Consider the following 13,740-nt stretch of genomic DNA (forward strand, 5'->3'; position numbering starts at 1 on the left):
CTTGCCACAGCTTAGGTTACAAAATATTAACATGCAAGCCATATAAATAGAAAGTAACCCCATCAGCTAGTAAAAAGACGTCTGCTACGCATCAGAGAGTATTAATTTCTATCCTGAGGTGATAAATATCCCAACCTATGATGTTCCTCCATCATAAATGTCTCATATGACTCACTATGGCTATGTTTGTTTTTAAGATGAAAATAATATTAAGAAAAAATTATACTTTTTTTTTATTGAACTTACATATTTTATATTCTATTTTAATTTTAAAAAATCTTTTATTTTGATTGTCTCTGTTTCCTTCCTTTAAATGAAGCACACCCTACGAATCAAAAGTCCAAAAATCAAAATATATAGTTATAATCAAGAGTCCACTTTGTTCCCTGCATTCCAACTTATACTGCTTCCCATGCATCAATGTTTTCATAGTCTAGTTATGAATTGAATTTTTAATTCGTGCTTATGAAGAAAAAAAATATTTATGAGGAGGAATTAACTTCTTAAATAAATGTAAAAGATACATACTCAAATTAATAAAAATCATATACCAAAATGACAATGTGTGAGATGTTTACTTAATACAGTGACGTTGATAGTAGTATTTATTATATAAATCTTTTGCTTTGTTTGGAACTATCTCTTCTCAATCGACAAAGTTTGAAAATAAATATAGATGATGAATATTTGACTGACTGTTTTAATGCATATTCTCAAAAAACTCAATAGTTTTCTGCATCAACGTGCGGTTACATTCATTTTGGATCACTAGAAGTAGCTTCGCCACCAACCCTTTCAGTGAAGAAAATTTTAAAATGGAAGCTTTTAAAATAGTTAATTTAGAAACTTTTAGGTTTTATTTCTCATTTTCCTTTTTTTATTTTAAATATCTTGATCTAAGAACACATTATCTTATAAATTTTAAATCAAAGCAACTTTAATAAACTTTCAAATTACCAAATAATTTTCACTTTAAATATAAAACTATTCTTTTTAACTAATTTTATAATAATTTTGAAAACTTAAAATTACTACTAAAATATTTGTACTATATTCCCTCTCAAAAAAGTTTGAATTCTTATTTCTATATATATATATATATATATATATATATATATATATATCTTGGAGTTTAATGTTTATGCTGACTTAACGTAAAAATAATTATTATAAATGTAAGTTTATTTAAATTAACTTTTATTTTTTGGTTGAAAAAATATTTTACACGATGTTTTAAAAGTCTTCAGTTTTATATTCTTTGATTAGTGGTCTTTAGAAAATTTCGGATTCTATCAGTTATTGTCATTAAGTCACATTCGAGTTAGCTTACCCGTATTTTTATATATAGCTGAAAACTAGCATAAAATTGAAAAATTATATGATTGAATTACAAATGTCTAGTAAAATTAACTAAAAAAAATACAAAATTACGTAAATAAGCATAAAATTTTATCTTAAATATTTTTTTTAAATCTAATAATGTTCAAGAATAAAAAAGAAATAAATATAATAAAAATTAAAAACTAACGTTCTATAAAATATTACTTTAAGTAGTATTTAAAAAAACTATTAAAAAATTCTTTAACCAACACTCAAACAAACCTTTAAACTAAAAAAAAAATTAAAAACTAATTAAAATATTTTGTCAAACACACTCATTATAATAAGAACAAGTATTATTACAGTGTAATATTCTGTTTTCTATTATATTGTAAGTGAAAAATATTTAGTAAAATTTCCTCTCTAAATGTATATTTTATATCTACAAGATTCAATTTAAAATTTTACTATTTAACAAAATTAAGCCTGCCTAAAAAAAATTAAATCTAATTTTAGTCGAACCAATATGACTTTGATTGTAGTTAGTGCCGTGGTTTGAGTACAGAAACTTTGAAACCACATCAACAGCTAAGCGGTGTAAGTTCAAGGCCCACATACCCTACCATTTTATTTTCTCAACATCAAATATCAAACCCATATAATATAACTAAATCAATAGATATTGCCACGAAAGTTATGGTTGGAAACAGCATATGAATTAACTCGAATTAGCTTCCCAACATTTAGATAATTTCTTCACCAAGAACAGCTAGTGTGGAATTAGATAGTTACATAACTATGACATGCTCGTGACTCATGAGCACCTTTGGAAACACTAACTGCATAAATTCTGAAGCCATAGTAAAGGGCTGTTTGTCTTGTTACAAACATAGACAAAATTAGGAACTGCAATGTTTTATACGTGGATATTGATGGATGGTAGCACCGACGTAACCGTTAAATACCAAAATCAGAATCAGAAGCAAAGTAGGATTTGTTCTACAATACTACAATAAAACACACATTTCTACAATTTTTCTCGTTGTGTATTTATTCCAAGTATATTTCTATAAGGATATATACTATTTAGTAGTACTTAGAAGTATGTCACAAAATGCTGCAACGACTACTTGATTCGAGAGTTTAACAAAACCAAGCTTACTCTGGTTGCTCGAATCAACCTGAGAAAAATAGATGGTTTTGACTTTTATGAGAGAAAAAAGGAAATTAATTGGTAGAAGGCTTACGTAGGAGAGTACCTGCTGGATAATGCTTATATGATTAAAACGACATGTGTTCGGATCTTAGGGGACTTGACTTTGATTGAAATGAGGTACAAGAAATCCGTGTTATTCAAGATTTGAATAATTGAATGCATGTTTGCAAGATGGGACGCACGTATTTTATTTTATTTTATTTTTTCATTTTGTGGTGCCGTGATTCATTGGCATTCCCACACCTTTCATTTTTTCAATTTTCCTCTGTTCTTTTCTCCCAATTATTATTATTATTATTATTATTATTAAAGATTATAAAGTATATTACCTAAGATTTGCCTGAAAGTTTTGTGGCATTTGAAACTCATCCCAGAACCAATGTTTCACTTTATTTTGGCCTTGCGGCATTCTTATGGATACAGAACTAATTAGTTGAATGCATCAATACAATCTTATGAGGACTTTTCCTCATATTTGAAAGATAAAAAAAATAAGAAAATGAAAAGAACTTAATACTATCTGCTCAGGCTGTGAAACCTCCTCTATATACACTTGACATTCCTGTTTGTATGCTATTTGTCAAGATTACCCCTTTAGGTTTCTCTTGGACAAAAAAGAAGGGAAAAGTTGATCTCCCTTTGTTTGGTTATCCAATTGCAATATGGTCTGTGTCTTTATCATTATCTGTGGAAACCAATTTTGAGAGCTATGAAGCAATTCTTTCCATATTTAGAAAGCTACTATGAAGCCAGGGTTGTATTGGATGTGTGATTGATTATCTACTTGCTCTTGGGAAATAATGTGATGGGTAAGCCGTTTTGGGGAAGAGCAAAAGGGCCATATTGAATCCCATTCTTTGCACCCACAACAGACCACCTGCACCAGAAAAAAAGAAAAAAGAAAAGAAGCAACACTACGTTAGAAACAACATTCTAAACCCCCTAATTTGGAAAATGTCTCTATTCAAAGCCTATGGCTAAAAAAGGGTTGTTGCAATGAGAGACACTGTTGTTACTGATGATTAAGGTTTACCAACCTGTACTTTGTGGTCAGATGATGTAGGAGGACCAAAATCTCCAACTTGGCTAATTCATTCCCTGGACACATGTGGATCCCACTGCCAAATGGCATAAAAGTGTTGGGCTTTGGAGCAGCCTGGCAAATAATTAAACAGAATCTGTCAAGGTCTTGGACTTGGTATCACACATGAATAGCAACAAAACTGAGGTTGGTAGGTAAAACATGGTTTCAGCACAATAATTACCTCAAATCTTGAGGGATCAAATTTTTCTGGCTCCTTGAAGTTGTCTGGACTGTGGTGTATGTTCCTAAATAGAGGTAGCACTTTCCACCCTTTTGGAATAAGATACCCTAAAGAAGAACAATAACCAACATAGAATCTGTGAGCTTAAGTGAGAAAAGGAAAGGAGACCTTGTGTTAAAAATTAAAAATAAGGTATCATATCAGATTTGGTAATTGACCTTGGTATTCAACATCCTCTACTGCTTCTCTGAAAGTAAAAGACAAAATTGAAGCAACTCTTAGAGTCTCCTGAATGACCCTTGAAGTTATTGGCATCTTTTTTGCATCTTCCCAATTTAGACCCTTATCTTCTCCACTTTCTTCCTTGCTCTTCAATATGCACTCTTGTTCCTCCTGTGAAGTCCAAAAATTAAAAAGAAGAAAGTGTAAGGCAAGGCTAAGGGTCCAAACAACTTTGAAGAATGATATATGCATGTATGAAGTATGAACAATGCATACACCCAATTGACACTTTTCATTTCTTTCTATTTGTCTTTTTTTTTTTCGGTCATATTACCTATCACGTCTATACTTGCTTTCAGTTTTAAGGCGTCCAAAGAATTATTTTTGAACTACTTTTTTACTATCTTTATGGCCTCAAAAATTGACAAAGAAAAAAACAAGGGTGGTGGTGGTGGTAGGACCCAGAAGACACTTACAGTAACAGCTTCTAGGACACTGGGGTTTTCACCAAGGTACTTGACGATCCACGTCAGCACACTGGCGGTGGTGTCACGAGCTGCGAATATGACGCCAATTACATTATCCGCTATCTGCTCATCGGTGAGCCCTGATTTCTCATCCATGAATGAACCCAAAAGGTCCTTGTGAAAATCCTGCTTCCTCTGCCTTCTGCTCGAGATTATTTGGGCCACGATTTGTGCAAGTTCCTTCCTTGCCTTCATCGCCTTGTGGAACAGTGTCCCTGGAACGTTTATGGGCATTGAGTTGTACCCTTGCTCCAGAGTGTAGTAGCACCGTTTCAGAGCATCTCTGTACAGAATCTCTTCTTTCCCGAAAATTGAAAGCAGAGCAACGTTGAAGGTGAACTGCAGGAGACCCCAAAATCGCAAACCGTAAAAACCCCATTTTTTTTTATTTTCTTAAAAAACCAACGAGGAATTAGAAATGGGTAATTTTTTTATTATTGGTATTGTTTATGTTTTTGAAGGAGAATGAACAGAGGAAAGCAGAGGAGCTCTGTTTTGCTCTGTTTTGCTCTGTTTTGTGCTCTGTTTTGGAGGGCTCACCGTTTTCATTTCAAGGAAAGTGGTGATCAGACGGCCTTCCCAAGACTTTAAGCAATCTTGGGCAATGGATTCAATGTCAGGTACGATGTTTTTTATGGCTTCGGGCATGAAGGTGCGAAGAACAAGCCTTCTCAAGTTAGCATGGTACTCTCCTTGGTGAAAGAAGATAGCTTGTTTTCCCAACATCCTCTCTTTGCTTGCTGGGAATGTTGGCTTGAAGAGTTGAGCTTTGTTGAGCACAAACTTTGCAGCCTCGGGGCTGGAAATCATCACGCAGGGACAACCTAGAATGTGGGACTTGAACATAGAGCCAAACCTAGATAACAAAAAAAAAAATGATGTGTGTAAGTGAAATTTGTTTGTTTGTCCATCATGAAGTCGTTGAAGAAAGTGAAAGAATTGAACCTTTTTATTTTTGAGGCAAAGAAGACATTTGGATCTTGAGAATACATTTGAAAGGTTTCTCCTATGTAAGGCCAACCCATGGAGCCAGGTGGGAGTGGCAAGTCACGGCGTTTGGAGACATAATAAGGTTTGATGAGTGCCCTGAAGAGAACAATGAAGAGAAACGAAGCACACAAGCAAAACATGGTGCTTAGTTCCATGTTTTTGTGTTAGTGTGAGTGGCTTGTAATAGGTGAAGGGTAACAAAGAATTAGAAGGAGAAAAAGAAAGAATAAGAAGAAGAAGAGGGTGTGTGACAAAAGAAGTTGAACATTTGAGGTATTTATAGGCTCTTAAATTACTAGAGTGGAAGCAAATAAAGCAGGAAGAGGGTGGGAAGGAGGGAAAAAGAAAGGGAGGCTTTCAATTACAGCTCGATTTCCACACACGGAATCTCCCTCCAGCTCATTCAAGTTTTTAGTCTAATTTAATTCTGTCAATAAGAGAGAGAGAGAGAGAGAGAGAGAGAGCACGTGTCACAAGAGTGTATACGGATACACATAAGAGTTGGAGTTTAGTTGACCGTGCATGTATGATGGATAGGTGTTTCTGTAGGGAGAGGAGACTGAGGCTGTTCAAGAGAAAGATAATAAAAAGGGGTCCTTAATTTGGTTAATTAATTAATCACAGAGAGATAGATATAACCACACAAGCGACCCTAAGGCATGACAAAAGCCAAAAGTGAAGTAAAGAACCTTTTTTCTTGTGTTACTCCCATTTCCGTTCAAGTGGATTCTGTTAATTTCTTTATGTTTTTAATGCAATTATGTTGGACAACTCTTGATCCTGCCCAATTTTCTTTTTTTGATTGTTCAAGGTGTAATAGTTAAAGATTAATTTCCTGAAATATAAAGATTCATTTAAGGAGGTAATTTTTTTAACTACTGTTTTTCATACATAAAGTTGATCAAATTTCTGATAACATGTTTAAGGAGTGTGATTTTCTATCAAAATATAATACTTTGTTGTTTCATTTTTCATTTTACTTGTTTTCTTTTAACCTTCCATCACTCCACTTTATGCCTAACCTCTCTAGTTGACACGAAAGTAGAAGTAGCTACTCATTTTCGGACACAAACAGCAAGATCCAATTCGGTGTTATAATTAGTCTGAGGTTTGGGTCAAGATGAACAGTTGGTGACGAATTCAGACAAAAGATATAGAATTTTCTGGCTATTGGAAATGTATTGTTTGGACATTTCAACTATGTGTTGAGTAGGTTTGATGGTGTAAGTTGAGCCTTTACATTAATGAGGCTGCCCCCCCACCTTAAACTAACTCATCCATGCATTCAAAATGGAGGAAATAGAGAAAAAAAAGTCTTCAACTCTAATGGTCCCCAAATCATAAATTTCTATTTTTCTTTTTGTAAATCATTTGTTCCTTTTATTTTTACTGTTTCTGTCATTGTTGATTTTGAAGACAATACATAGACTCTCTCACATTGTTTAAAACTTTAACTTTTTTTCATACGAGGAACGAGATTAATAAGGATTATTAGACGATCACTTGATCATTTATTCTCATAATATAATTATCATAAATGATTAAATTGTTACGTGAGATATTTTATAAAGTTTTGTATTGCATTTCTAGGGGGGGGGGGGGGGGGGGGGGGTTCTTCTTGTGGGGTTGCATTTCTAAAGTTGAATATATATTAGCGTGGCATTGTTAAACAGTAAATAAATTTATTTTAGCAATGTCCATTAATTAATCACTTCCTTCAAGTCAATTACAATGCAAGAAACTAATGTCTCGTTGCAAACAAGGAATGAAAATAATAATATATTCTACTAATAATATAATATGCTGATAATAAATGCCAATTTCTAATTTTCTTATTCCCAAAAAATTATTCCTTCAAAAAAAATTCCTACAAAATTATCTATTAGTATAACATATTATTAATATTTCAATTTCTGTTAGACAACATCTGCATTAATTGATTAATAGAGACAAACCCAACAACTATTTTTTTTTCTATTGATATATGCATTAATTCATATAATTTTATTTAACGCTTTAAAAGTTAGAAAGAACATAACTTCTAAAAAATTTATTAAAACAAACAAATCATAAAACCTATCCATCTCTAATTGACATGTTATCTCTAACCTTTTAATATTTGAATATATTGTTATCTCTTTATCTTTTAGCAGGTATTCAATTATCTACAAGATCACACATTATTTATAAGGTACAATTATCTACTAGTTTTTATCGTTAAGCTATGTATTATTTCTAACATTATTTATAAGCTACCGGCTATTATCTACAAGCCGATAATTATCTGCAAATGCTATAACATCCCTTACAAATAAGGACCCGTAACTCCATTCTATTCCTATAAATATCAGGTTCCATCGAACCCTCAACACATCTCGAACACACATGCACACTTACTTGCATACTCGTGTTTTCATACTCTCTCTTATTCTTCTAACTCATACACTTACTTGAGCGCTTGAGTCCTTTATTTTGTAGGTCCCCCCTCTTGTCCTTTTGACAAAGGCCCTTCTCAAAGCCGACGTGCGAAGTCTAGGAGCCCACTTCGGCCATGTCCACCCTGATGTGTGCTAGCTCTGGATTTTGGTAAGTACATTTGGCGCCCACCTTGGGGCCGCGGTAAAACATACCCTAAGGCCTTTCTTTCTTTTTTCACCCATGGTCATCATGTGGTCTGGCCTTAGACGCGAAACCCCTTTTAAAGGCTCAAATCCCCCTCCTCCAGCAATCATGACAAACATAGATACTCTTCATCAACTCCAAAACCACATTGCAGAGATGGAGCGACACCATGGGGAGGAGTTGAGAAAGCTAAAGGATGACTATGATCAGCTAGAGGCTCATGTTAGACATCCTCAGGGTGGCGGGCACTCCGCTCACACATTGCTTGAGCGAACCCAAGGGGAATCACACCCCCAATGCATAGTCGACACTCTAGATAGCTTAAATTTCTCTCACATGCACTGTCCAACAGGGCGGACTACTCGTCGACATCCCTTCGTCAACCAGATCATGGAAGTTGACATACCCTTAGGTTGGAAACCACTCAACTTGGAGCGGTATGATGGGACCACCGATCCAGATGAGCATCTAGATGCCTTCTTGACCCAGGCGAATCTATATACCAATGACGATGTGATTCTATGTCGTGTCTTCCCAACATCCCTCAAAGGGGCGACATTGACTTGGTGTGGTGGACTCCCACCAAAATCCATAGACAACTTCGACACCCTCATCGAACACTTTAGTGTGCAATACACAACTAGCAGATCTCACCGCATGACCTCGGCCACCTTGGCCAGTCTACAACAAGTAGACGACGAGACTCTCAAAAAATTCATGGACAAATTGGGCACACCATTATCCAAATCCGAAATCTTAACCCAGAGGTAGCATTGCATTCCATGCTCCTCGCCCTATGGCCCGACAAGTTCGCGAACAGTCTGTGCAAAAAAACCCTTGGTAACATGGATGAGTTGCACAAACAAGCCAATGGCTACATCTAGATGGAAGAAATGTCCAGATTCAGGAACGAAGTCAAACAAGCCAGATAAAAAAGCGATAAGCGAGAAGGAAGCACCAAGATCAACTTACAAAGTCGGAAAAAAGGCATAAGTCAGACAAGTGTTAGCCTCTCCCAAAAGGGCCCAGGTATGAGCGTTACACACCAATCGCACTACAATTATGGAGGAAGCTTTTAATTTGGAGGTACCTATTAGGTTACCCGCGACGAAACTTCTCAGGCTGGGGTTAGACGACCAAATACTGCAGGTATCATCACGGTGTTGGTCATAATAACGAAAGACTGTTGGGCCCTAAAGGACAAGATATAAGAGCTTATATAGGCTGGGTACTTAGCCCAATTTATCAAAAGACCGGATAACCACCAAGCAGGAGCAAGACTCATAGGACACCAAGAGGAGCAGTATAGGAACCACGAAAGAGATAGAAGAAGAGATAAAGGGAAAGATCAAGGTAGATAGAGATACCAGTAGTAGCGATGCGATCGACAACCTCCACAAGAATAGGAACTCGCCCAACAAATCAGAGGTGTGATCAACACCATTGTGGGTGGATTTTCCTATGGAGGACAGTCCAGTTAATCCCAAAAACACCATCTTCACGCCATTCGGGACATCGACATCAATTTTGTCAACGCACTATCACAACAAAATCTCCCTCCTATCACTTTCACAAATAGGGACTTCAAGGGTATCAACCTCATCAACCAAGACGACCCCATGGTTGTCTCCATCATCATCGCAAACTTCATGGTGTCCAAGGTCCTCATCGACTAGGGTAGATCCCCTGACATCCTATATTGGAAAACATTCCAGAGACTCGAAGTCTCCTCAAACACCATCCAGCCTCATACTGATTCACTCATTGGCTTCACAGAAGAATGAGTTGAGACTAGAGGCTACGTCCACCTCAAGACCACTTTCGGTCAAGGACATCTCTCTAAGAGCTTAACAGTTAGGTATTTACTTGTTAATAGAGATACATCATATTTAGCTTTGATTAGCAGGAAAACACTCAAAGAGCTTAGAGCCATCGTCTTGACTCCTCATCTTAAGATCAAGTTTCCCACCGTGACAGGAGAGATCGTCACTGTCAAGGCAAATCAAAAGCAAACACGATAGTGCTATGCATAGAGCTTGAAGGTAACACCATATCCTCCCACTAGGGAGTCTGCCAAGCCTCACCCCACAACGGCTGAAGGTACTCAGGTTATGAGCATGGACGAAGGGTCTCCAATCCGAGCCATAACCATCTACCAACCAAGCCTGGACAATGAATTCGATATAGATCCGTGCGATGACACTTCTAATAGAGGCCCAAAGCCCATCAAAGAGCTCGTCAAGCTACAGCTCGAACCCAAACCCGGGATGTGTACGCAGCTCAGTAGGGAGCTCACTAGCCATAAGCATAGGCGCATCGTTGATGTCCTACATAGAAACACAAACTTGTTCGCCTAGCAGCCATCTGACATACCGGGAATCCATCCTAGCATCATTTGTCATAAGCTCGCCATCTGTCTCAGGCCAAACCGGTATCACAGAAGAAAAGGAAGATGGGAGAAGAACGACGCAAATTTATCAGAGAAGAAGTGCACAAACTATACTGATATGAGCAGTGCGTGCCCCAATGATGAATACCCTCTATCCAACATTGACAGGCTAGTCGATGGAGCGTTCGAGTTCCTGGTGCTAAGCTTTTTGGATGCTTACTCCCGATACAACCAGATCAGAATACACACCCCAGACAAGGAGAAAACAACATTTATCATCGAAGATGCCAACTTTTGTTCCAGGATCATGCCCTTTGGCCTAAAAAATGCAGGCACTACATACTAGAGATTGATGGATCGGATCTTCAAACTACAGATCGAATGCAACATCGAGGTCTATGTTGACGACATGGTCCTCAAGTCTCAGAGCATAGCCTAACACATGGCAGACTTAGAAGAGGTCTTCGAAGAGCTCTGCAAATACGACATGTGCCTCAACTAGGAAAATGTACTTTCAGGGTCGACGGAGGTAAGTTCTTGGGCTTTATGATCACGCATCGGGGCATAGAAGCCGATCCTAATAAATGCACTGCTATTTTGGCGATCTGCAATTTGACTATTTTCTAAGAAGTACAAAAACTGAATGGAAGACTAGCATCCATGTCCAGGTTCCTCCCCAAGCTCGTTGAAAATGTGAAACCATTCTACAAACTCCTCAAGAAAAATTAGCCTTTCTTCTGGACGAAACATGTGAACAAGACTTCTTAGCCTTCAAGAAGACCATTGCTACACTACGGATCCTGAGTCGGCCTAGGCCAGGAGTACCCCTACTCCTATATCTTTCAGTAGCTGATGAAGTCGTTAGCTCAGCCCTCATACAAGAGAAAGGGAAGCACCAACTACCTATCTATTTCACTAGTCGGATACTTCATGACGCTGAGAAGCACTATCAAATGATAGAAAAGGTGACGCTAGCACTCATTACCTCGGCTCGACGCCTTAGGCCATACTTCCAGAGTCATCAAGTGGTAGTCAAGACGAATGATAACATGGTCCATCAAACTTTCAAAAATCGACCTTCACTACGAACCACGCGACCCCATGGAGACATAATTCATGGCTGACTTTCTGGCAGAATTTGTCGAAAATGATAAAACCAACCCAAACTGGTGGAACCTCTATGTGGACGATGCGTCCAACATAAAGGGAAGCAGGGTAGGAATCATCCTCGAAGGCCCTGACAAGGTCACTTTAGATAAAACCCTTAAACTTAACTTCAAAGCCTTAGAAAACCAGGCAGAGTACGAGTCACTCATTTCAGATCTGAAACTAGCAACAAGAGTCGAGGCCAAGAAGCTACGATGCTACACAGACTCGTAGCTTGTCTAGGGACAGATTGCCAATAGATAAAAGACCAAGGAGACAATGTTGCTCAAGCATTATCGCATTGCCAAAGCTCTCATTGACAATTTCGAAATGTACTACATATCGAGGGAGAGAAACACCAGAGCAGACCTGCTATCCAAGTTAGCTAGCACTAAAAAGCTGGACACCTCAAGACTATCATCCAGGAAACACTCCAAACTCCCACCATAGACACTAAAGAAGTTATGGATGGAGAAAAAGAGGAACCGGATTGGATGACCCCCCTACAGGAATTGCCTAATCCAGGAGGTATTGCCGTCAAATGAGAATGAAGCCTGATGCCTGAAACAGAAGGCCAACTACGACGTCATCCTTGATCGCGAACTATTCAAAAGAAGGTTGACAACACCCCTACTCAAATGCTTAAACAACCAACAGACAGATTATGTCATGAGAAAACTCCGTGAAGGAATTTGCGGTCTCCATACAAGAGGACGCTTCCTTGTAACAAAGGTGGTGCGTGCTAGCTACTACTGGCCAGCACTCAGGGCAGACGCCCTTGACTTCACAAAGAGATGCAAACGATGTCAAGAGTTTGCAGACATTCCATGCATCCCTCCTAACAATCTCCACAGTCTAAGCTACCCTTGGCCTTTCGCCATGTGGGGAATGAACATATTGGGACCACTGCCAAAGGCCTTAGGAGCAGTCAAATACTCACTAGTCGCCATCGACTACTTCACCATATGGATATAAGCAAGACCACTATGGGAAATTACGACTAGTGAAGTGGAGAAACTCACATGGAAACACCTCATATGCAAGTATGAACTCTCATACACCATTGTCATTGACAATGATACTCAATTCAAAGCTCAGACTTACGAAGACTTCCTGACAAGGCTAGGCATCAAGTACCTAGTCACCTCTATCGAACATCCTCAGACCGACGGTCAGGCAGAGGCAGCTAACAGAGTCATCCTTAGGGCCTTGCGTACTTGACTCGAAAAGTATAAGGGTCTATGGAAAGAGGAAATCCCCAGTATACTCTAGGCTTACCACTGTTCACCCCATATAGCAACCAACAAGATTTCTTACTGACTTACATATGGCACAAATGCCATGATCCCCGTTGAAGTCAGGGAACCATCGACAAGGAGACTACTATTTGAGCAATAATAGAATGAAGAAAATATGAGGGCAAAACTCGAAACAACAGACGAAGTCCAAGACATCGCAAGGGTAAGGGAAAAAACCACCAATCTCTGAGCAGCAAGAAGATACAATACAAAGGTTCAACCATAAGCCTTTCAACCTGGTGACCTCGTATGGCGAGTCTGAGGTGAAGCCAGAAAAGATCCCCAAGTGGGAAAGCTTGGTCTCAATTGGGAAAGCCTATTCATGGTCACAACAAGCCTAGACAACGAAGCATACAAACTATAAGAACTGGATGACAAAGTAATTCCAAGAACATGGAATGCCACCCACCTAAAGTTCTACTTTAGTTGACCTAATGCAAACCCAAATGTTGTACTATTTTTCCTACTCAAGTATTTTTTCCCAAAAATAGAAGAATTTGTGTTTTGGCTTTAGAGGTTTTAACAAGGCACATTTGGGATAACAAAGGGAATTTGTACTCAATCAAATAAATTGAGTATAAATTCTACACCCCTTCCTTTTCAAGACAAGAACATCCATAGTCATAGCTCCAAGGCTCTTAAAACCCAAGGAACCCCCTTGGTGAGCCCTCGTTCTAGCATGACATCTCTAGTATGTGTCACCCACAGCAAATGACATGTATGCAAGAGCACTTCATCATGTCTC

General features: G+C 38.0%; 1 protein-coding gene across 1 annotated transcript; it reads right to left on the bottom strand.

Annotated features, from left to right (window-relative positions):
• Positions 1-2,904: 2,904 nt before the first annotated feature.
• Positions 2,905-5,792, bottom strand: LOC100170674 (abscisic acid 8'-hydroxylase). The gene is made up of 7 exons (NM_001250561.2): positions 5,496-5,792; positions 5,091-5,406; positions 4,500-4,889; positions 4,020-4,194; positions 3,802-3,908; positions 3,574-3,692; positions 2,905-3,413 (listed from the first exon to the last, which is right to left on the bottom strand). Exons 1-7 carry the CDS (start codon positions 5,693-5,695, stop codon positions 3,317-3,319), a joined length of 1,404 nt encoding a protein of 467 aa, NP_001237490.2. The 5' UTR covers positions 5,696-5,792; the 3' UTR covers positions 2,905-3,316.
• Between the last annotated feature and the right edge of the window lie 7,948 nt (positions 5,793-13,740).

The sequence above is a fragment of the Glycine max genome, chromosome 1, assembly GCF_000004515.6.
Source record: "Glycine max cultivar Williams 82 chromosome 1, Glycine_max_v4.0, whole genome shotgun sequence".
In the NCBI taxonomy this organism is placed as follows: Eukaryota; Viridiplantae; Streptophyta; class Magnoliopsida; order Fabales; family Fabaceae; genus Glycine; species Glycine max.

What these genes read in the sequence shown, in the direction of transcription:
- LOC100170674 (NM_001250561.2), bottom strand. Translation starts at nt 5,695, where the DNA reads ATGGAACTAAGCACCATGTTTTGCTTGTGTGCTTCGTTTCTCTTCATT. An exon ending in TTTGCCTCAAAAATAAAAAG is followed by an intron (nt 5,407 to 5,495) that starts GTTCAATTCTTT and finishes TTTGTTATCTAG; the next exon opens with GTTTGGCTCTATGTTCAAGT. An exon ending in CTTTCCTTGAAATGAAAACG is followed by an intron (nt 4,890 to 5,090) that starts GTGAGCCCTCCA and finishes GGTCTCCTGCAG; the next exon opens with TTCACCTTCAACGTTGCTCT.